Here is a 23020-nt window from a genome sequence, read left to right as displayed (position 1 = left end):
ATAGTGTCTAGCACAGAGTAGGTGCAATATAAATGCTTATTCCCTTGTCTTCTCTCCCCCTTTGAAGAAATTTCCTATTCAATGGTTTTTTTGAGCCATCAATTATTTAAGTTTAAATTATTGTCTAAAGTTAATTTTAAATTTTCTTTAAAAGTTCTTTATTTAGATACAATTTTAATTGCATTGTGGTCAGTAAAGTATGTGTTTACCAGTTTCGCTTCTTTAGGAGTGATGGCTGCTAAATCTCCTGTGATTCTGACCACAGGTCTTTGGTACTTCTTTTTGGCTGCTTGAAGTATTTTTTTTTTAATGTTAGGAGCTCTGGATTTTGGCTATGATATTCCTAGGTGTTTTCATATTCGGGTTTCTTTCAGGAGGTAACCAGTCAATTCTTTTAATTTCTACCTTGTCCACTGGTTGTAAAAGATCTGGGCAGTTTTCTCTCAAGGTTTCTCAAAATATGATGCCTAGGTTCTTTTTTTGTTTATGGCTTTCAGGTAGTCCAATGATAAATTATCTCACTCAAGGTCATCAAGCAGATCTTCTCTCCAGGTCAATTATTTTTGCTGGGAGGTCTCACATTTTCTACTCTCCTTTCCCCCCCAGTCTTTTGACTTTGAATATTTCTTGATGTAGGGACACCTAGTTTTTGCAGCAGATAGTATGTCTGCCCTGGAGTCAGAAAGACTCCTTCCTGAGTTCAAATCCTGCCTCAGACACTTACTGGCTATATGATCCTAGGCAAGTTAACTCTGCCTCAGTTTCCTCATCTGTAAAATTAGCTGGAGAAAATGGCAAACCACTCCAGTATCTTTGCCAAGAAAACTCCAAATGGGGTCTCAAAGGGTTGGACACAACTGAAATGACTGAACAAATTTCTCGATGTCTCTTATGTAGTCATTAGTTTCTATCTGGTCAATCTAATTTTTAAGGAGTTATTTTCTTGGGTAAGTTTTTTTTTATCTCTTGTTCCAAGATCACATTTCTCTTTTTATATCTTCCTTCCATAGCTCTCATTTTTTTCCTCTACTTTACTCATGTTTTTTAAAATAATTTTTAGCTCTCATTATTATTTTTTAGCCCTTGCTTTAAGTCTTCCAGTAATGATTTAAAAATTATGTTTGTTTTTGATCACATACATCTAACATTTTCTTTCTTTTTTTTTTCAATCTTTTGATGTCGTTTTAATATTCCTTGTGTCTTGAAATCATTTTCTTTTGTTTGGTACATTCTAATTTTCCAAGGATTAAATTCTCGAATAATTTTTGCAACTATCTGTTCAAAAGTAACAATTCTCCTTGCCATTTTTTCCCTCCCTAGCTACACAAATTTGCATCTCATTTCATTTATTCCATGTACTCTTATAATTTATGGTCATAATATTATTTCCTTTGAGGATACAGACTTATTGAACAGTTATTGTCTTCTTTTGGATTTACCCTTCTCACTTCTCTCAATCCAAGGTATTTCTTCCTTTTGTTTCCTTTTGTCCTATTTCTTTCCCTTGTTTACTCATATCTCCATTTTTAGTTTATCAGGAATTCACATACAGGTTAAACTCTGCTCCTATAATGCTGGATGGTGTATAGCTCTTCTTGATTCCGAGTTTGGTAGCTAAGATTAGGTCTCATCTTCTGTAGGAGTTTATTGGCCCTGTCTCCTGTTATTTTGGGCCCAGGCAGCCTGGATGCTGGTCTGGTCCTATTTCCTACCAGTAGGGCTCCTAGGTCATACTACTTTGTGTGCCAGTCTGTCCCCATTTCTTGTCTCAGATTGGGCCTCTGAGAAACTCCATGCTGGGCACTCCTTTGGCTCTGTCTTCTACTGTGGAAGTTGTCTGTAGGTTACTGAGCTGGGTCAGGACACTGGTTTGAATCTTTTTTGTCATGGATGGTGTCCTTGGATCACCATGACTGCGTTTGTTGGGCTATCTCCAGCCTCATATTGGGAAGGCGTCCCTGGGTTGCTTGTCCTGGGCAATGCTCTGACCCTCTTTACTGATGTGGGACTGGGCTGATTCACATTTCACCTTATACCTACCCAGTTTATCTCTGATCCCCACTTCCCCAAGATTCTAGCAATCTTTTTTTGTGCAGTCTTTGACCAGATCTAGTTAATAGTGGATTTGCTTTGATTCTTATCATTTCTCCCTCTGGTGGATTTTTAGAGCTTTACTGGGTGGATCTGGGCTCTGCTATGTCTTAACACACTGCCATCTTCCTAAAATCCATTATAAATTCATCTCAGATATTTTCTTTAAAAATAAAAACAAAGGGAAAAAATCTGCCAGAAAGAAAGCCCTTTCACCCAATAGAAATAATTTAAACATATGTAAGAATCCATCTTTGAATTTTCTTGGGTGAAGAAATCTCTTATGGCTTTTCTCTTAAAGTAGCCTACACAAAATCATGGCAGACTTGCCTAAATTACCTCCTAATATCCATTAAAGTAGATGAAGAGATTGTCTCCTACATAATGGTAACAATGAATTACTTTTAAAGAAAATTTTATTGATGCTTTTTGTTGTTATATCACAAGTCATTTCTTAACAATTCCCCTTCCTCCTCCTCTACCCAGCGAGCCTTCCAAGAAAAAAGAAAATTGAACAAAACCACTCAATACATTGACTACATCTAATAGCATATTCAACATCCCACACCCATCATCCATCTCCCCAATGAAAGGAGGAATATTTATTTCCTTATCTCTTTTCCAGGGGCAAAGATTGGTCATTATAATTAAACAAAGCATTTAATTTTCAGTTGTTTTTGCCATTTGCATTGTTATAGTTCTATCTATTTTCTTGGTTCTACTTAACCCATTCTGCATTTGTTCAGACAAATATTCTGATGTTTCTTTGCATTTCTAATCATCATTTTTACAATAACATTCCATTACATTTATGTACCACAATTACTTAGCCATCCTCAGTCAATGGACATGTACTTTTTATCTACTTCTTTGCTACCCACAGAGTGGTTATGAATATCTTGGCACACATTGATTCTTTCTGTCCATAGCATAAGCTTAAGAGTAACATCTCTTGTAAAAGGGTATGAACATTTAAGTCACTTTTTCACATAGTCCAAAATTGTTTTACAGAATAGCTGAAACATAGCTCCACAAACATATTATTGTGACTGTCTTTTCATAGTCTCTCTCCAACACTATTTCCATCTTTTGTCATCTTTGCCAATTTGCTGTGTAAGGTGAAACCTTAGATTTATTTTGACTTGTACTTCTCTTATTATTAGTGATATGAAATAATTTTCCACATGCTTTAAAATAGTTTGCAAGTCTTTTGAGTTCTGTTTCTCTATATTCTTTGACCACTTATCAAGTAAGGAATGGATCTCAATCACATATTTGTATAATTTCCCATTTATTTAGACATTGGACCTTCATTAGAAATATGAGATGCAAGGATTTTCCCCCAATTGAGTAATCCTTTATATTAGATGCATTGATTCTGTTTTCTATTTCACTTAGAGTCTAGTATGCTTCTATTCTCTACTGTGTTATGATTTTAGTTAGGAAAACATCTGTATTAGAAGATATGTACATACACACACACACACACACATATATGAAATAACCACATATTACACATTTTGAAGCTGTCTCCATCTATATTGTAATAGTCAACATGCATACTATCCTTTAGTCTATGCTTTTTTCTTCCATCACTTCACAGAAGTTTTTGCATGTTCTTGGAATTCTTCATCTATATTACATCTTTATATCAATATCTACATTTATATGTATGTATACACACACACATATATACACACACACACATACATCTCTCTCTATATGTGTGTATATAGAGAGCTATATACACAGAAACACAGATATGTAGTTTTTGCTTTTATCAGAAATGCCCCAAGTCTTGTTCTTCATTAACTTTGCTTAAGGTTGAAGGGGCCTTTCAAAAGCCATCCCCTTTGTCCATAGGCAGGCTTCTGCAGAGTCCTCTGGAAACAAAATATAAGCCTGGCCACTAGGTTCCATACAGTACAGATTTTGAAACTAGGAAAAACTAAAAAGCCCATGTAAAGAAGCAAGATTTTCCCATAAGGAAACATCAGCAATCTTCCTTTGGGCTACTGCTTTCTCTGTGTACCTACAACTCAGCTATTGGCACTTACTCCTATTTCGAGATCTTGATATGAAGTCAAGAAGTCAACCAAAAATTTCAGCCCAGTAAATGTGGCTTAGATACATTAGTTTTGTGCATGAGTTGGCCTTCATCTCTTTGTTGTGACTGCTGAACTTCCATAAAATTACCCCTTTAGAAAGCATACCCTTTAGAAAGCATTTACTGCTAAATGGTGGGAGAAATGAACATGAAACTCCTGTCCTAGTTGCAACAATGCTTTTTTGACTTATTGCTTATACTTTTAGGGCTGCTCTACAATATGAGTTTTTTTGTACCAGGTAAGGAATAAGCTTCAAATGAATGCTATTCCACATTCAGAAATCTTCCTAGGATGAATATTTTGCTAGTTGTGTTCTCCAGCCAAAGGCTTTCTAACACTGATTACATTCATAAGGTTTCTTGCTAATATGAATTTTCTGATAGGAAGTAAGGCATGTTCTACCCCAAGGAAGGCCTCTACATATTTGTTAAATTAATATTTCTCTCCAGTATGAATCCTCTGGTGGTAAATAAAGGATGAGTTATATCTAAAAGCTTTCCCACATTCATTACATTCATAAGGTTTTTCTCCAGTATGAATTCTCCTGTGGGTAGTAAGTGGTGTGCTCTGGGCAAAAGTCTTACCACATTCATTACACTCATAAGGTTTCTCTCCAGTATGAATTCTCTGATGGGAATTGAGCTGTGTTTTCGACCTGAAGGCCTTCCCACATTCATTACATGGATAAGGTTTCTCACCTGTATGAATTTTCTGATGGTAGGTAAGAGATGAGTTGGACCTAAAAGCTTTGCCACATTCAGTACATTCATAAGGTTTCTCTCCAGAATGAATTCTCTGGTGTGATGTAAGTTGTGCTCGGAGAATAAAGGCCTTTCCACATTCTTCACATTCAAAAGGTTTTTCTCCAGTATGAATTTTATAGTGATACTTAAGAGATGAGCTGCAGGTAAAGGATTTCCCACATTCTTTACATTTATGAAATTTCTCCCCAGTATAAATTCCCTGATACCTAGTAAGATGGATGAAGGCTTTCCTATATTCATCATATCCATAAGTGCTCTCTATAATATCTGTTATATGATCCTGAAAAGGGTTTGAATTATAGTGAGATGACTCTCCAAATTCATTATGCTTAGAAAATTTCTTAACATCAAAATCCCAGTCTTCTTCCAGTGTGGAATCCTGGTAACTATTCCTTGGGTATTTTTCCAGAGATGACTTATTCAAATCAATGTCAAGCTGTAGAACTGATTTCTTCATTTCAAGTTTAGTTTCCCAATCTGAAATACATTTTTAAAAAATCACTATTCCATGTCCCTTTAGAATGTTATTTTGTGCATTCAATTCTAGAAGAAAGCATATTGTACATTCAAATCTGTTCCTTCTTGGGACAGCTGGGTGGTGCAGTAGATAGAGCACCAGCATTGGAGTCAGGAGGATCTGAGTTCAAACATGGCCTCAGACACTTACTAGCTGTGTGACCCTGGGCAAATCACTTAACCCGAAGTCCCTCCAAATACCCAAATTATTCCTTCTTCTCATCAAAGATAATTATCTTCAAACTTGAAAGAAAAAAAAACACATAACAAAACACCCCTCACACTTAGTGATTATAATTTATAAAGAACTTTCATATATTTAATTTAATTTGTTCTTTCAAAACTGCAGTAGGCAGGGCAGGTATTATATTATGTAAGGAAACCAAGATGTGGAGTATTTAAGTGACTTGTCAAAGACCAAAATGATAACATGAGAAGACTGGGATTTTAATTGGGATCTACTGACTACTTAGTCCATTACTCCTTCCATTATGGCGCACTGCCTCTCAAACATCATAGAAGGAAAGTTAAGTTTGGGTTCATCGAGGCCTGACACAGAACAGATCTGTTGCCAAGTCGTGTCATTTCTACCTTCACAACATCTCACCTCAACATCCCTTTCTCTTCACTCACTCAGTCACCACCTTTGTACAGACCCTCAGCACCTTATTCCTGAACTACAACAGCTTTCTGGTTGGTTTCCCTGCCTCAAATCTCCCCTCTCCAGTCCCTCCTCTAATTAGCTGCCAAAGTGATCTTCCTAAAGGGCAAATCTGAGCATGCTGATCTCCTACTCAATAGACCTCCAGAATCAAATATCAAATTCTCTGTTTGGTTTTAAAGGCCTTCACAACTTTAAGGGCTTCCTACTTCCCTAGCCTTCATATACTCTACTCTTCTCTACATCCTCTACGATCCAATTACAGTGACCTACGTGTTACACCTTGAACATGCCACTCCCACTTCCCTTCTTGATGCCTTTACACTGGCTGTTCCCCATCCCTGGAATGCTGTCCTTTCCCTCTCCTTCCCGACTGCCTTCAAGACTCAGCTCAAATTCCAACTCTGGTAAGAAGTCTCTTCCAGGCCTCCCCCGCTTGTCTCCCCACCCAAGGCTAGTGCCAGCCCTCAGAAATCTCATTTATCCTGCATAAACCTTGTGGGTCCATAGTTATGTGTGTTCTCTCCTCTATTAGAATGTGAGGTCCCTGAGGGAATGGAGTTTTACCTTTTTTTTAGTATCCCTAGCACTTAGCACAGTGCCTGGCACATAGTAAGGACTTAATAGATACTTCCTAACTGAATGACCAAAACAATGACACCGCAGGATATTAATAATAGCACTTTAGGGCTTATAGGGGCAGCTAAGTGGTACAGTGGTTACAGCATTGGGTTTGGACAGAAAGACTCATTCATCTTCCTGAGTTCAAATCTGGCCTCTGACATTTACCAGCTGTGTGACCTTGGGCAAGTTATTTCACCCTCATCTGCATTCACAGTTCCTCATCTGCAAAATGAGCTGGAGAAGGAAGTGGCAAATCAGTCCAGTATCTCTGCCAAGAAAATCCTAAATCGGGTCACAAAGAGTAGGACACAACTGAAAACAACTGAACACTAACAACAACAATATATGGCTTTAAGGTTTGCAAAGTGCTTTACAAATAATATCTCATTTGACTCTCAAAATGTGCCTGGGAAGCAGGTACTATTATCAGCCCCATTTTACAGATAAGGAAACCAAGGGAGACAGAGGTTAAGTGACTTGCCCAGGGTCACACAGCTAGTATATATTTGAGACCATATTTGAACTCAGGTCTTCCTGACTCCAGATCCAGCATTCTATCCACCGTGCCACCTACCGGCCTGAAATGATTTGTACATGTGACTGAGGATCTACTGTTAAAAATCTGGGTAGGGGGGAGCCAAGATGGTGGCTGGAAAGCAGGGGCTTGAGTGAGCTCCCCGCCAGGTCCCTCCAAAAACATATAAAAATGGCTCTGAACAAATTCTGGAGCTGTAGAACCCACAGAATAGCAAAGGGAAGCAGGACTCCAGCCCAGGACAGCCTGGATGGTCGCTGGGTAAGGTCTATTGCATGGCGCTGGGAGCAGAGCGGAGCAGAGCCCAGCATAAGCTACCCCTGGACCAACCAGACCAGGAGCTGAGCGGAACAGGCCCTAGCGCCCTGAATCAGTGAGCTGTGGCAGTAACCAGACTTCTCAACCCACAAACACCAAAGACAACAGAGAGGGTTAGTGGGAAAAGCTGCAGGAACAGAGTGAAAGGAGCTCGTGGTTCGGCCACCACCCTGAGGGCGGCTGAGGTGGTACAGCTCTGAGGACAGAACTACAGCTGCAGTTGCTTCAGGCCCCAGGCCCACCTGGTAGGAGGAATTAAGTGGTGGATCAGAGCAGGAGTGCAGAGCCTGCTTAAGATCTGAGTCGCAGTCTGTGTTGGTGGTTCTTTGTAGAGGAGGAGCACTGGTGTGGCAGAGCTGGCTGTGTAGAAATAGCTCTGAAAACAACAGCACAAACCCTCAAGCTTAGGACAAAGTACTCTCTACTCTACAAGCAGTCATACCCTGACGAAAAACTCAAGGGTCAAGTAGTTGGCTGGGAACATGGCCAGGCAGCAAAAACAGACTCTGATTCAGACTCAGACTTTGGAATCTTTCTTTCGTGACAAAGAAGACCAAAACGTACAGCCAGAAGAGGTCAACAAAGTCAAAGAGCCTGCATCCAAAGCCTTCTAGAAAAACATGAACTGGTCTCAGGCCATGGAAGAGCTCAAAAAGGATTTGGAAAAGCAAGTTAGAGAAGTAGAGGAAAAATTGGGAAGAGAAATGAGAATGATGCGAGAAAACCATGAAAAACAAGTCAATGACTTGCTAAAGGAGACCCAAAAAAATACTGAAGAAAATAACTCCTTAAAAAATAGACTAATTCAAATGGCAAAAGAGCTCCAAAAAGCCAATGAGGAGAAGAATGCCTTGAAAGGCAGAATTACCCAAATGAAAAAGGAGGTCCAAAAGTCCACTGAAGAAAATACTACCTTAAAAATTAGACTGGAGCACATGGAAGCTAGTGACTTTATGAGAAATCAAGATATTATAAAACAGAAACAAAGGAATGAAAAAATGGAAGACAATGTGAAATATCTCATTGCAAAAACCACTGACCTGGAAAACAGATCCAGGAGAGATAATTTTAAAATTATTGGACTACCTGAAAGCCATGATCAAAAAAAGAGCCTAGATATCATCTTTCAAGAAATTATCAAGGAGAACTGCCCTGATATTCTAGAGCCAGAGGGTAAAACAGAAATTGAAAGAATCCACCGATCATCTCCTCAAAAAGATCCCCAAAAGAAAACTCCTAGGAATATTATCACCGAATTCCAGAGCTCCTATATCAAGGAGAAAATACTGCAAGCATTCAGAAAGAAACAATTTGAGTATTGTGGAAACACAATCAGAATAATCCAAGATCTAGCAGCTTCTACATTAAGGGTCTGAAGGGCTTGGAATATGATATTCCAGAGGTCAATGGAGCTAGAATGAAAACCAAGAATCACCTACCCAGCAAAACTGAGTATCATGCTCCAAGGCAAAATATGGATTTTCAATAAAATAGAGGACTTTCAAGCTTTCTCAGTGAAAAGACCAGAGCTGAATAGAAAATCTGACTTTCAAACACAAGAATCAAGAGAAGCATGAAAAGGTAATCAAGAAAGAGAAATCATAAGGGACTTACTAAAGTTGAACTGTTTTGTTTACATTCCTACATGGAAAGATGATGTGTATAATTCATGAGACTTCAATATTAGGGTAGCCAAAGGGAATATACATATGCATATGCATATGCATATATATATATATATATATATATATATACACATATACATATATATGAAGAGGGGGCAAGTGAGGGGGAATGAGTGAATCTTGCTTTCATTGAATGTGACCTGAGGAGGGAATAACATACACACTCAGTTGGGTATCTTACCCCATAGGAAAGAAGGAGGAAGGAGATAAAAAAGGGGGTACAATAGAAGGGAGAACAGGTAGGGGGAGAAGGTAATCAAAAGCAAACACTTTTGAAAAGGGACAAGGTCAAGGGAGAAAATTGGATAAAGGGGGATAGGACAGAAAGGAGCAAAACATAGTTTTTCACAACGTGAGTATTGTGGAAGGGTTTTGCATAATGATACACATGTGGCCTATGTTGAATTGCTTGCCTTCTTAGGGAGGGTGGGTGGGGAAGGAAGAAGGGAGAGAATTTGGAACTCAAAGTTTTAAAAGCAGATGTTCAAAAAAAAAGTTTTTGCATGCAACTAGGAAATAAGATATACAGGCAATGGGGCATAGAAATCTATCTTGCCCTACAAGAAAGTACGGGAAAAGGGGATGGGGGGGAGTGGGGTGACACAAGGGAGGGCTGACTGGGGAACGGGGCAGTCAGAATATATGCCATCTTGGGGAGGGGGGTAGAAATGGGGAGAAAATTTGTAATTCAAACTCTTGTGAAAATTAATGCTGAAAACTAAAAATATTAAATAAATAAATAATGATTTTTTTGAAAATCTGAAAATCATGGAGAACAAGGGAGGTTCCGCAAAAATGGTAAAAGGCACGTGAGAGGTGGATTCTGAAAACTCCAAGTGGCTGGAATGGAGAGCAATGACGTAGGGGAAAGTGAGCAGTGTTGGTTTTGGAATTAGAAAAGAGGTAGGTTTACTTTCAGCCTCTGGACCTTCCAAGGTGGGAAACCAGGACAAGGACTGCTGAATGAGACCTTGTTGACTTAACTAGGGTTGTTGTCAGGATCAAAGGAGATAATCCATACAGAGTGCTTTTTCAATCTTCACTGGCTATATAAATATCAGCTCTGATTATTACTTTGATATCAAAGCCTGTTCAAATTATAGAACAAGTAAAGAAAGTATGAAATTGAGCCATAGCAAATAAGCCTCATTTCTTGTACTGAGTGGAAAGTCCTCCTGCTCTATCAAGAAAGTATCCTAGCCATGATGTACCTAGACTTCACAAACATATTTTTAAAAATCTTTCATGACAACCTTGATGATGAGAGATGGATGTGTTACTAGGTGTCTGATTTCTTCTAGCTAAAGATCAAAGCTTAACAGATTGATAATTAACTTGGTAGGAGGTCTCCAGTGCCTCCTGTACTACAATGCCTTTGTTCCCTCTTCATTATTTTTATCAGGTGACTTTAGGACAGAGAAGACGATGATTATCAGATCTGATGATGACATCAAGCTATGAAGGGTAGCTACGCCTCTAGAAGCCAGAATCAAGATCCAAAGACCTTGACTGGATGGAATTTGGGGCCAAAAGCCATCTGTAAGTACTGCCAAGATGTGTGATTTTCTTTGTGTAGGTCCTTGTTTCAAAGATCACTATTCCCTTATACTTTAGTAGATGGTCTTCTAGCCTTGCTGTAGTTCAAAACTTCATCAGCCTATAGCTACTTTAAATATAATCCTTTCTGAACTTGCTAGGTAGGTCCATTTGGGCCATCTCCGGTCATCCTGATCCATATCTGGCCACTGGACCCAGATGGCTCTGGAGGAGAAAGTGAGGTTAGTGACTCTGCACAGCCTTCCCTCACTCAAATCAAAGTCAATTGTAAGTCATGTCATCATCTCCCTGATGTCACGGTCCTCCTTGAGAACAAAGGACAAACCACAACATAACATTTTCAGCTAGTACTAGAAGGCTTTTAAGCATGGCAAGACCTGCCATAGATTATAATCTAACTTAGCCTTTGAGAATCTAGGGTCCCTTCTGTGATATAAGAAAGCATGGTCATTTGCTTTTTCCTGTATCTGTCTTGAGTTTCTAACCAGACACAACTAAAGTATAAAGAACATATTTTTTCTTTATCTTGTATCTACATCAAGTCCTAGGACAGTGCTATAGCTCTATTGGGAATGATCAAGGAAGGGGGGGTAAGTAATGCCTGCTTTGTAACTTTATAGAAATAGTGTCACTGCTGTGACTCCATAGAAATATGAGACAGAGATTTATCTTTCTGAGGACACTGCTTTATCTGAGAATAGAGGCAAATATGAAGGAATAATTAAAGAAGAATGAGCTGTTAAGAGTTTGATGTTCATTTGAGAATACAAGGGAGTTTGTGCTAAACAGTTTTAGTCCTTCTACAAGGTCAGGGACTCGAAGGGAAATTCCCCAAGATACCTAAGATGCTTCCTCTTGACTAAGAGTTGACCTAAAGCAACAGCTCCTGTGTGCCTAGCTCCCATGCACTCACCCATATAGGGGCCTCTGGTATCTTCTCTCCCCAGCATCCATGGTGTTTTCCTTTGTTCCAGCTGGGAGATCACATCTAGTGTGGAAACAGGATACTCTACTCATGAAAAATGAAAAAATGCCAAGGACAGAGAATCACTTCAGAATTCTATTACAGCCCATTATTCTCCAGGGGAAAAAAAGCATTATAGAATGACCAGGGGGGTGACACCAAGACCCTCTGAAAGTGGCTCTACATAGGTTCCCAAAGTGGGTGATACCACCCCTGGGGGGTGCTGGAATGATACAAGGGGGTGACAGTAGTAGCCTTGGGCACAACTGGGAGCACTGAATAAAAATAAGGGCTAATTTAACATACCCCCCAGGAGGTTTGAAAAGGGGGAAATACGCCAAATAAGTTTGGGAACCTCTGTAGTATAATGCGCTTCTAGGGAGCAGGTTTGGTTATGTTGTGGTTGTTGTTGTTATGGGTTTTTTTTGCGGGGGAAGGAGGGGAATGGCTGTATAGTTCACAAATTGGGTTTGGAAGAAAAAAATAATTTCATTTTTTCTTTTTCCTATTAAAAAAACCCAGGATCCTCTACATGTTTAGATATCTACCCTGGGGTGTTGCCCTTGATCTAAGGCAGGGCTTTTCAAACTTTTTCCACTTGTGACCCCTTCAGCACTTCTTAAACTGCAGGTTGTGACCCCATCTCGACCCATAGTTTAAGAAGCACTGAAAGGCACTAAAGGATGGGGAACCTGTCATCTAAGAATAGACAGCAGAAAGATGAGGGTTCTCTATTCTCTCCATTATGTCAAACAAATAACGCTCGATAGCCTAATGGACCACAGGGAACATTTTCTGTGTCACCCCAAGGCTGTTCTCACCTAGGAAGACAAGGTTCCTATAGTTCTCCAGCATCACATCCCTGTAGAGCTCCTTCTGAGAAGGGTTCAGGTGCATCCACTCTTCATGAGTGAAATCCACAGCCACATCCTTGAATGTCACTGACTCCTGAAACACAGAAGACATTTCTGCTTAACCAGAGACTGCTCCTCACGCGGATGTTAGTGAGAGGTGGAACTGAACAGAAGTTTAGAGACTGGTACTTAAGAGTACTGAGGGTTCTGAAAAAAGAAAAAGTATATATTGAAAATATTTATTTTGTGCCTTACATTGTACTAAGGGAAAGGGAAGGGAATAAGCATTTATTAATTACCTACTTACTATGTGCCAGGCATTGTGCTAAATTCTTTACAAATATTAACTCATTTGAACCTACTAGACTCTACTTCTAAGAAAAACTTACACTGATTTATTTTTAATTAATTTAATCTTAACTTGATAAGCACCAAATAAAATGGGTATTTCCAGAGAAATAGTGCAACAGAAAAAGAGGATTGTACATGAACCTGTGGATAACTATCATATTATGGGAATAATATGATAAAAATAAACATGCATATACTTACATCCGAACATATATAAATATATGTAATGAATTCAACACATCATTTTCCCAACTGTCCTATTTGTTTACGATTCTTTCTGGCCTTTCTTCTCTTCCATGTGTCTCTTACAATCCTTTAGTTTATAAAGCATTTCTTCACATTAATGTGGTGAGGTAAGTAGAGAAAGTACTTATAATCCCATATTACAGATGAGAAAACTGAGCCTTTGGGAAGTCAAATTCTTTGCCCACAGTCATGTAATCAGAATGGGGATCCAATTGAAGGGTATTTTAAGTATGAACTCACCATTAATTACACCACACAATTCAAAGCACTGCCCTATAATTCAGCCTCACCTTGCCATACTTTTTCCCAGAGACTGCCACTCTTAAACCCTTCCCTCTTAAATCCACAAATCCCAGCTGGCATAATCCACATACACTTGGTAATGAGACATACAACATAAGCAACACTGCAAGCAGTAATGTCCAGTCAGAAGCAACACAGTGAACACTCTTCTTAGTAGTTAATTACCATTCCTATGAAATAACAAACACGCTCCCTTGCAATGTCTTCCTAATTGTACAACTTAATATTGCTAAATTAAAATATGCTTGCTTCATGTAGCAACCCCAAGTGGCTCTTGCCACTACATTCAAGGATCTCATATAACCTAACCAAAAACCTGAGAACCATCACCTTGGGCTTTGCTCAAAGTTGCTATTCCCCAGTACCTTTTCGTCCATTTTATTTTTATTTACAAAACTCTACTCAGTTCATATTTTTTTTTTGGCAGGGCAATTGGGGTTAAGTGACTTGTCCAAGGTCACACAGCTAGTGTGTCAAGTGTCTGAGGCCGGATTTGAACTCAGGTCCTCCTGACTCCAGGGCCGGTGCTCTATTCACTGCGCCACCTAGCTGCCCCAGTTCATATTTTTTTTCGTCTCACTCCAACTGTCCTCCTCACCTTACTTAAATCTGCATTCAGTTCTCCACTAAGTCTTGTCTTTAGCTGACATTTCTATGGTGTTCTAAGTGGACAAAGTACTTTACATGTATTATCTCACTTAAGCCTCCCAACAGTTGACATGCCCATTTTACAGATGAGGAAATAGGTTCAGAGGTTCACATGGCCAACATTAGAGGCGGGATTCTTTATATTCTACCTACCTTTATATTCTACCTTTATATTCTGCTTTTCATAAGAGCTGACATTCACCAATCAATGAGCTTTATGTGCACTCTTTGTATTTTTCATTTGCCTGTCTCTCATCCATTTTTTCCTTAGGCACCCATCCCTGATGCTGAAATCTACCTCTGATCAACAAACATGAAGCCAAACCAACAGATAGGAAAAAAACCACTTATACTTGAGGGGTAAAAAAACTGGGTATCATCAGATGACAATGCAATATTCCATTTATGAACTTATCTAATGTGAAATGTTTCTACCAACTTATTTTGAATATTAAAAATCAACTGCAATTAACAAATATTTGACAAATTGTATCGTTTCTGACCAATTAAACTCAAACGATCCTAACTTATAGGCCCCTCTCATGTTTATCTGGGTCAAATGATCAACAACAATTTATAAACCACTTACCATAGTAGGGCTAGGGCTTCTGATTTTTCTGGTTGGTCTCCCTACCTCAAATCTCTCCTTACTCTAGCCTATCCTCCAATGTGCTGTCAAAGCGATCTTCCTAAAAGGAAGGCCTGACCATGTTAACCTCTTACTCAATAAGCTCCAATGACTTCCTATTGCCTCCAGGATCAACTATAAAATCTTCTGTTTTACTTTTAATGACCCTTTACAACCAGGTAATGCGCACTAGACACTGAGGATACAAAGTAGAAACAACGAAACACTCCCAGCCTTCAAGAGCTAGCATCTACTGGGGAGACCGTATGGATAAATATCTGTATCTATATGCACATACATATATATAGTGTATATGTATACATACACATATATATTTATACACAATGCATATATAATAATAAATCCAAGGTATGGGGGTGAGGAATCAGGAAAGGCTTCAAAGAGTAAAGGAAACTTCAAGAAAATGAGGGATTCTAAGAATTAGCATCGAGGAGGAAGTGCTTTCCAGGCATGCCTGTACCAAGGCTCAAACTCAGGAGGTAGAAGGTTATATATGAAGAATAGTAAAAAGGTCTAAGCAAATAGGACTGATTGGGCAAATGAAAGCTGTGGGGAAAAGAAGGGGGATTCTAGGCAATCAGGTACATAACCATTGAGTGCAGCACCCCAGGTCTCTGGGGTTCCAACCTGAGAGTAAGTCAAAATGTATCAGAGAAATAGAGTGCCATTTCAGGAAAGAGAAAGTGCCCATGGCTGATGAGAGGCCAGAGGGTGCTATAGCAGGAAAACTGGATTTGGAGAGAGAGTTTGAACTGTAGCTCAGAGTGACCTTGGGCAAAGTCACTGTCCTCTAGGCTTCAGGTTCCTCCTCTTCCAAATATGGAGATTAGAAGAGATTTCTCCCAGCTCTGAGTCTGTGATCTCACCTGGTGGAGCCAGCTTGTCAGAAACACATCAGCCATTCCCTCCTCTTCTGTGCTCTCCCTCTTGTGGAAAGAGCAGAGTTGTCAGAAGGCACAGCTGGGGAAAAGAGCAGAACCATCAGTAAGTGAGACCATCATAGCTTTGCAAATCCCAGATATACAGGCTAAAACACCTGTGGACTTTCCGACAGGGATAGAAATCAGAAGCAGCAAATCACAGCACGCAGTGTGCTCCAAGGACAGGAAGTTTCGCTTTAGCTCACTCTTTCCAGGAAGAAGAAAAAGCACATACCAGTCTCACAGAGGAAGTCATTCTAGTCACTAAAGGCAGCCTACATAGCTGTCAATGCCCAGCTTTTTTCCTCTGAGGTCAGACCTGGGGTCCAGAGCTTCAGACTGCAATTAGTAAAAGTGGGGTACCTCCAATCAATGAACAAGTAGTTATTAAGTGCCTACTATGGGCCAGATCCTATATTGGGCACTGGAGATACAAAGACAAAACAGAAACAGCCCACCCTTAAGGAGCATATATTCTATGAGGGAGAGAATATGTACATATATAGGCATGTACAAATAAATATAGAAGAACAAATTAATTTTGGGACAGGAAGAAGACACTAGGGCTAGAGAGGATCAAGAAAAACCTGATATATAAAGATGCCAACTGAACTTAAGCTTTGAAGGAAACTAGGATTCTAAGAGACAGGGTTGAGAAAACAGGGAGAACATTCCACAAATAGGGGACAGCCTGGATAAAGGATCACAGATGGGGTGTTGTGAGGTGAAATTTAGTTAGAGTTAGAGGATGTGAATACGGAATAATGCCAGGCAGACAGAGAAGTTTGTATTTTCTTTTTTCTTCGAGGTAATTAGGCAGAAGTGGAGTTTACTAAAGAGAAAAGAGATGGTCAGACCTGTATTTTAGGATTTCATTTTGACAACTGTCTGAAGAATGGATTGGATGGGGGAAGAGCCTTGGTTCTAATTAAGGACAGCATTCTCTAGCAAGGCACTTTACATAGGGCATCTCATCCGATCCTCACAGTATCCCTGTGGGGAACAAGCATTACTGTCTTCATTTTACAGTTGAGGACACTGGGGTGGAAGAGGTTAAATGATTTGCCCAGGGCCACCAACTATTAAGAGTCAATTAAAAAGTTATTGCCAACGTCCCGGCTCTGGCAAGATGATGAGAGCACGAAATACCAATTAAGACAATTTCGGAAATGGGGGTTTAGATTAAGAGGTGGTCGGCGCCTACGTGACCCGAGGCCTAATACAAGGCCAGGCAAGTCTCTGAAGCATTTATTAAGCACCTCCCAAGCACCAGGCTCCGGGGATTCAAATGCAAGCACAAAGCTGGTAGGTGCGATAGCTTAACTTACATTGGAATGGGGAAAGACAGTTCCTAACAGGCACCTGGATAAGTGGGGGTCACGATAAAGGTACCCTGCCCTGGGGATGTGGCAGGAAGAAATGGAGACATGCCGGCCTGAGGGTCCTCAAGATGAGGGTCCGGGGGGCCGCGGCCGGTCAGCGGGAGGCTACCAGGGCGGAGGAATCTGGAGCCGGCGTCGGCGAGGAGAGGAGGCCCGAAGTCGGGGCAAAGCTGCAGGACGAGCCGGGGCTGCATTCGGACCCGGGCGGGCCAGGCAGCTCCCAGCCCCGGCACCCCCGAAGGGCCGCAAAGAAAGGGCAACCGGGAGCAGGCCCAGGGGCTCACAAGGGACGGGGCATTCCGGGGGGCTTGGCGGAAGAGGCCCGGAGGAGGGGTCAAGCGGCTCCGGCCAGGAGCGAGCCCTAGGCGGCGCCCCCCCTGCGCTGGGACACAGAGCCTTCGCAGCCCGCCCAGCCCACTGGGAGCGCAGGGGCGGGACCGGGGCGCTCGGAACCGCTGCTGATTGGCTAAAGCCCAGAACCGGCGCGACGGGGGCGGGGCCGAGAGCCTGGGTCTCGAGGCAGCATCACGTGGTCGCAGGGCAGCTCAGGGAGACTCACCGGGAGGAGCAAACAATCGGGAGGATCGAGAAACAAAGAGGGAGCGAAAGCGGAAGTCTTCCCCAATGACGCACCTCCATCATGTAACACGAAGAAGGAAGCGGTAACGACCTTGGCCGCAGCGCCTTGTGGGAATTGTAGTCGCGAAACCCGGGGAGACTTATGAGCGCGTGCCGGGCAAAGGTGATGAAAGGACGAAGAGAGGTAAAGGTGAGAGCCGGCCTCGGGTCCCGGGGGCGCCTCCTGCGGGGGGTCACTCCTTGCTCCCTAGTCCAGGCTTTTTCCCTTCCTGGCAGGCGGGGAGGCTTCCTGGGGGAAAGAGTCGCAGATGCCCAAGGAGGGAAGTGCCCGACCTGCGCCGACTGGAGGCGGGAGCAGCGCCGCCTGGAGGCGTGGTGGGCACAGTGCAGTGCCGCACTGGGTGCCTGTCCCGGACACGTGTGCTCTGCTGCTTTGGGCTAGCCGCGTAACCCTGGGGCTCGGGTCCTTAAGGGGCTGGACTCGATGTCCTCTTGATCTAGTAGAATCCCACTGTAAGCCAGGTGCTGGGCTTGCTCTCCAACCCCACAATTCCACCGGCCGACTAGCTCTCCAGCAGGTGGCTACTGCATCCCCACGCTCGCTCAACATGGTCCTCCCCAGTAATCAGGCAGCCAAGCTTAAGAGGCATTTGAAACCAGTTGTTAAGAAGGTGGTATCTTCTAGAGAGTTGCTACACAGACACAAACACAGATACAGACTCTCTCTCTCTCTCTCGCTCTCTCTCTGTCTCCCCCCCCCCCCCCCCCCCCCCCCCCGTCCCCCTTTCCTTTCTCTACTCTCTTTCCTTTTTCTCTCTCAGTTTAGGACACTCTCTCCCACAAGATACATTCTGAGTCCAGGATAAAGCGCGCGGTCTCAAAGCATTCCCTCTGAGTCCTGGAAGCCCTCCTGCTGGATGTGATTTTCTTCTCCTTCAAGGGGGCCCGTCCTAAAGTTCCCTACACCTATATTGCCCCTTTCTGCTGGGCTCCTGTTGAGGCCTGAAGCTGTCTCACCTGTCTGCTCCTGATGCAGGCACCAATGTTCTGGGGACAGCTGAGGACAGTGATGCGCCTAACGTCTTGGCAAATCCTGGGAAACTAAACTCCGGAGGAGTGATTTTTCTACATCTTACTGCATGTTATGGATCCATTAGGAAGTGTTTATTCAGTACTCACCGTGAGCCAGCACTGTACCAAGTGCCATGGATGCAAAGAAAGGCAAAAAAAAGTCCGGACCTTCAAAGAGCTTACATTCTATTGGGGAAACATGCGGGCAATTACATATGAACAACGTAGTTAGAAAGTAACCTTAAAGGGGAGCTAAGGGACCAGGAACCGCCTCTTGTTAGAAGAGAGCCTTTGAGCTGAATCTTGGAGAAAGCCAGGGATCCTAAACATGGCAGTGAGGAGCAGAGTCCTCCAGGCAGAGGGAGCAGCTGCTGCAATCTCTGTGGCTTGGTCCTACCTTGAATCTGGGCAGCACTCAGGTACCATCATCTTCCATGAGAAGTTTCGACTCAGTCCCCTAGGTGTAATTCTGTCTTCTCAAAGCATGTATTTATGTTTCCATGTCATATCACCCCAGAAGCAAATAAGGGCCTCCAGAGCAAGGATACTTCCTGTCCCCACCCCCACCGCCCACCTTGTACAGGCATACCTTCTTTTATTGTGTAGCTTTATTGCACTTTGCAGATACTGCTTTAAAAAAAAATAAAAGTGGAGGTTTGTGGCAACCCTGCTTTGAGCAATTCTACAGGTGCCATTTTTCCAACAGCATGTGTTCACATAATTTCTCTCACATTTTGGTAATTCTTACAATATTTCAGACTTTTTCATTATTATTATTATATCTGTAATGGTGATCGCTGATCAGTGATCTTTGATGTTACTGTTATAAGTATTTTGGGGTGCCGGAAATCTGGCCCATCTAAGACAGGGAACTTAAACGATAAATGTGTGTGTTTTGGTTGCTCCACCCAACCAGATTTCCCCAGTCTCTCTCTCCTCATGTCTTGCTATTCCCTGAGACACAACAATATTGAAATTGAAATTAGGCCAGTTAATAACCCTGCAATGGCCTCTAAGTGTTCAAGTGAAGAGTCAATTGATGCAGCAAACTTCATTTTTGTCTTATTTTAAGAAATTGTTACAGGCACTCCAACCTTCAGCAGCCACCATCCTGATCAGTCAGCAGCCGTCAGCATTGGAGCGAGTTTCTCCACTGGCAAAAAGATTACAACACACTGAAGGCTGAGATGATGGTTAGCATTTTTAAGCAATAAAAATTTTTATATTAAGATATGTACATTGTTATTTTAGACCTAATACTATTGCACACTTGTATAAATATAACTTTTATGTGCCCTGGGACACCACAAAAATCCTGTGACTCACTCACTTTATTGTGTTATTCACTTTATTGCCATGGTCTGGAACTGAACTAGCAATATCTCCAAGGTATGCCTGTATTTGTATTTCTAATTCCTACCAGTGTGATCCTTATGAAATGCTAGCTGAATCAAATTCAATTGGGCTGGCCATAAAAGACCTGCAGAGGTCCAGTAACAGGTAGCTGTTTAGCATAATCTTCAGCATTGGGGTGTGTGTGTGTGTGTGTGTGTGTGTGTGTGTGTGTGTAAGCATTTATTCATATTCCCACAAATCCATATATATTCCATGGCACTTTTTATGGCAAATAGACATATCTATATAAATAGGATTTCAAAAGGGCTTAGAGGAAGAGCCAAAGTATTCCAGTGCCTTCTCAAGCTCATATCCACTAGAGCCTTCCCTTACCCTTGGACCTCCTACTCCCTTTCTGCTGCCCTCCCTTTCCCCAGTGAAAATCTTGCAGGTTAAGAGTCTCTACTTTATGTTGTTTTTGCATGCAACTGGGAAATAAGATATGCCGGCAATGGGGCATAGAAATCTATCTTGCCCTACAAGAAAGTAAGGGAAAGGGGATGGGGGGAGTGGGGTGACAAGGGAGGACTGACTGGCATATGGGACAATCAGAATATATGCCATCTTGGAGTGGGGGGGAGGGTAGAAATGGGGAGAAAATTTGTAATTCAAAATCTTGTGGAAATCAATGCTGAAAATAAAAATATTAAATAAATAAAAAAGAATCTCTACTTTATGCTGGAGTACATCATCCAGTTTTTGAAAGGTGCCATGGGATGCAGAGAATTGTGTATTTTTAAATACTTCATTTAGAAATCACCACAGATCTTTGAAACACATTTTCTCAACTACTCTATGTTTCCCTACTTGTTTTTATTTTTGCTGGATTTCTCCAGCTCTGAGAGGCATTTTTAGAATTAGATTTTTATTAGTATCTTGTGATTTTAAGTCATCCCATACCCCTACCTTTGTCACCATCCCTTATGAGAAAAGAGGACAAGAAAAAAATAATTTCAGTAAAACCAATCACTACATCCAAAAAGCTTAGTGTTACATATGATGTTCTATGCCTGTGGACCCCCCCAACTCTAGAAAGAAGCATATTTTTTAGGGCCAAGTTTTGAGAGAATTACTAAAGTTTCCCAATATTATTGTGTACTTTTATTACAATTTACTTAACTTTTAAGAATATAGATGCTATGCCACTTGGTTTATATGTAATTAATAAATTCTATTTTTCATTGTCAATGGAGACTTTGTTTTCAAGTTTGCCATGGTCCAACGGTTTGTACATCTGATATAGTATATTATGGACAGTGAGTGAACATGGAGTGAAAAAGGAGGAGACTGAGCTGAATTACTTTCAGGAAATTTCAAAGCTCTTCTGCTGGCCCCACACTTCCCAGAAAAGGAAAGGTCCATTTTTTTTTCAAACTAAAACAGTTTTGCTACTGTGTATGACAGTGAGATGCAGAGTACCCTTGTCTCCAAGGAACTAAAGATAGGTATCATACAAAGGGAAATGGAGAGATACATTTGGGGGGGGGAGGGGGAGGATGGTGGTGTGTGAAAAGGTTGCATCCCATAGCCAAGGAGAAACTCCAAGGAACAGGTAAGGAAAGGACATCCTCAAGTAATTTTTAATAGGAAGGGGAGATGGCTGGTCACATGATAAGAATGAGAGATGACAGATGGACAGCTAGAATACTTCATGGGTAACCTTCCTTATGATGTCGGGAGAAATCATGGAAGGCCTCCAAGCACCTGGCTGTCAGTCTCCCCTGATCTCTTTATGGAGTATAAACACCTTTCTTTGCAGTTCTGGAGGTGTGAGTGGCTTGGCCATGTTCCTTATATGCATGCCTGATCACCACATTATATTCTCTGCCCACTCTTCTGTGTTGTTGGTGAGAGTGTGCACAGTTCCATAATCCGGCTTGCACAGGTTATGGGAGTTTGTATCCTCTTGCTAAGAGCTGGTTGTGTCTGGCTAGTTAAAAGGGAAGTATACTCCTGGGGGCCCCTGAGCTACAGTGTGATAATCATTTAAGATCATTTGAACCCCAATAAGGACCAAAGCCTGAACTAATCAACCAGAAGAAGCCTGGCCTAACAGATATGTTTTGCATCCTCTGGCATAACAGGCATGCTTTGCCTTGCTCTCTGAGTGAACTCAAAATGCCCCTTCCTGTGTCAGCAACTGAAGTTGACCAGGACCATTCTTCTGTTTATGATTTACCTTATTCAAGTTACTAAATTGATATTAAATGATTATTAGTTAAAAACAGAGGAGACTATCATTTTTGAGTGACAGACATCCTGAGTTGGAATTGCTCTAAGAATATATAGGTCTTCTTCAGCTTGCTTATATCTGAGTCAGAATTATCTTCTGGCTTCCATGTATTTACATGTATTCTGCTAGCTTAAGGGAATAAACAATATGAATATATATCACCTAGCTAGTTTGCCTCTTTTAACTAAACTTCCAGGTCGTCAAGTGTTAGGAGTGTAGACCCACAGAATTACCCCTTGAAGTAAAACAGTCATTACCATAACCTCCTTCCCCACCCCCATTCCCAGAGACCCAGTGTGCAAATCTATGCCTACTGAATTGGGCTGAGTAGGGGGAGTATGTTACATTCTCTTTTCACTTGGAAATGTAATTTCCTAGTAAAAGGTAAATTCCTTGAGAGTGGAGACTATTTCACTTTTATGTTTGTAATAACAGTGACTTCCTGAAAACTAGCAGGCATTTAATAAATGTTTTTTGTTTTTCTATTTTCTTCATTCTTTTTCTTTTAATTAGGGAACTAAAAATCCATTCACATTTCAGGTTATAATGGTTTGTATTTTCTTCAG

At 41.3% G+C, this 23020-nt stretch overlaps 1 protein-coding gene across 6 annotated transcripts; it reads right to left on the bottom strand.

The window, feature by feature from the left end:
* Positions 1-2489: 2489 nt before the first annotated feature.
* On the bottom strand, positions 2490-17799 carry LOC118839577 (zinc finger protein 454-like). 6 transcript variants are annotated; one of them, XM_036747060.1, is made up of 5 exons: positions 17736-17799; positions 15741-15834; positions 12645-12771; positions 11773-11847; positions 2490-5440 (listed from the first exon to the last, which is right to left on the bottom strand). In XM_036747060.1, exons 2-5 carry the CDS (start codon positions 15774-15776, stop codon positions 4632-4634), a joined length of 1047 nt encoding a protein of 348 aa, XP_036602955.1. In that variant the 5' UTR covers positions 15777-15834; positions 17736-17799; the 3' UTR covers positions 2490-4631. The 6 variants fall into 6 exon arrangements, with proteins under 6 accessions (XP_036602955.1, XP_036602953.1, XP_036602952.1 ...); XM_036747058.1 differs by having other exon boundaries at positions 11773-11868; positions 17736-17773; XM_036747057.1 differs by lacking the exon at positions 17736-17799 and adding an exon at positions 17157-17609 and having other exon boundaries at positions 11773-11868.
* Positions 17800-23020: the final 5221 nt, after the last annotated feature.

This window comes from Trichosurus vulpecula, chromosome 2, assembly GCF_011100635.1.
Source record: "Trichosurus vulpecula isolate mTriVul1 chromosome 2, mTriVul1.pri, whole genome shotgun sequence".
NCBI lineage: Eukaryota > Metazoa > Chordata > Mammalia > Diprotodontia > Phalangeridae > Trichosurus > Trichosurus vulpecula.
Note: the sequence above shows the minus strand (reverse complement) of the source record. Positions and strands in the feature narration are given on the sequence as shown.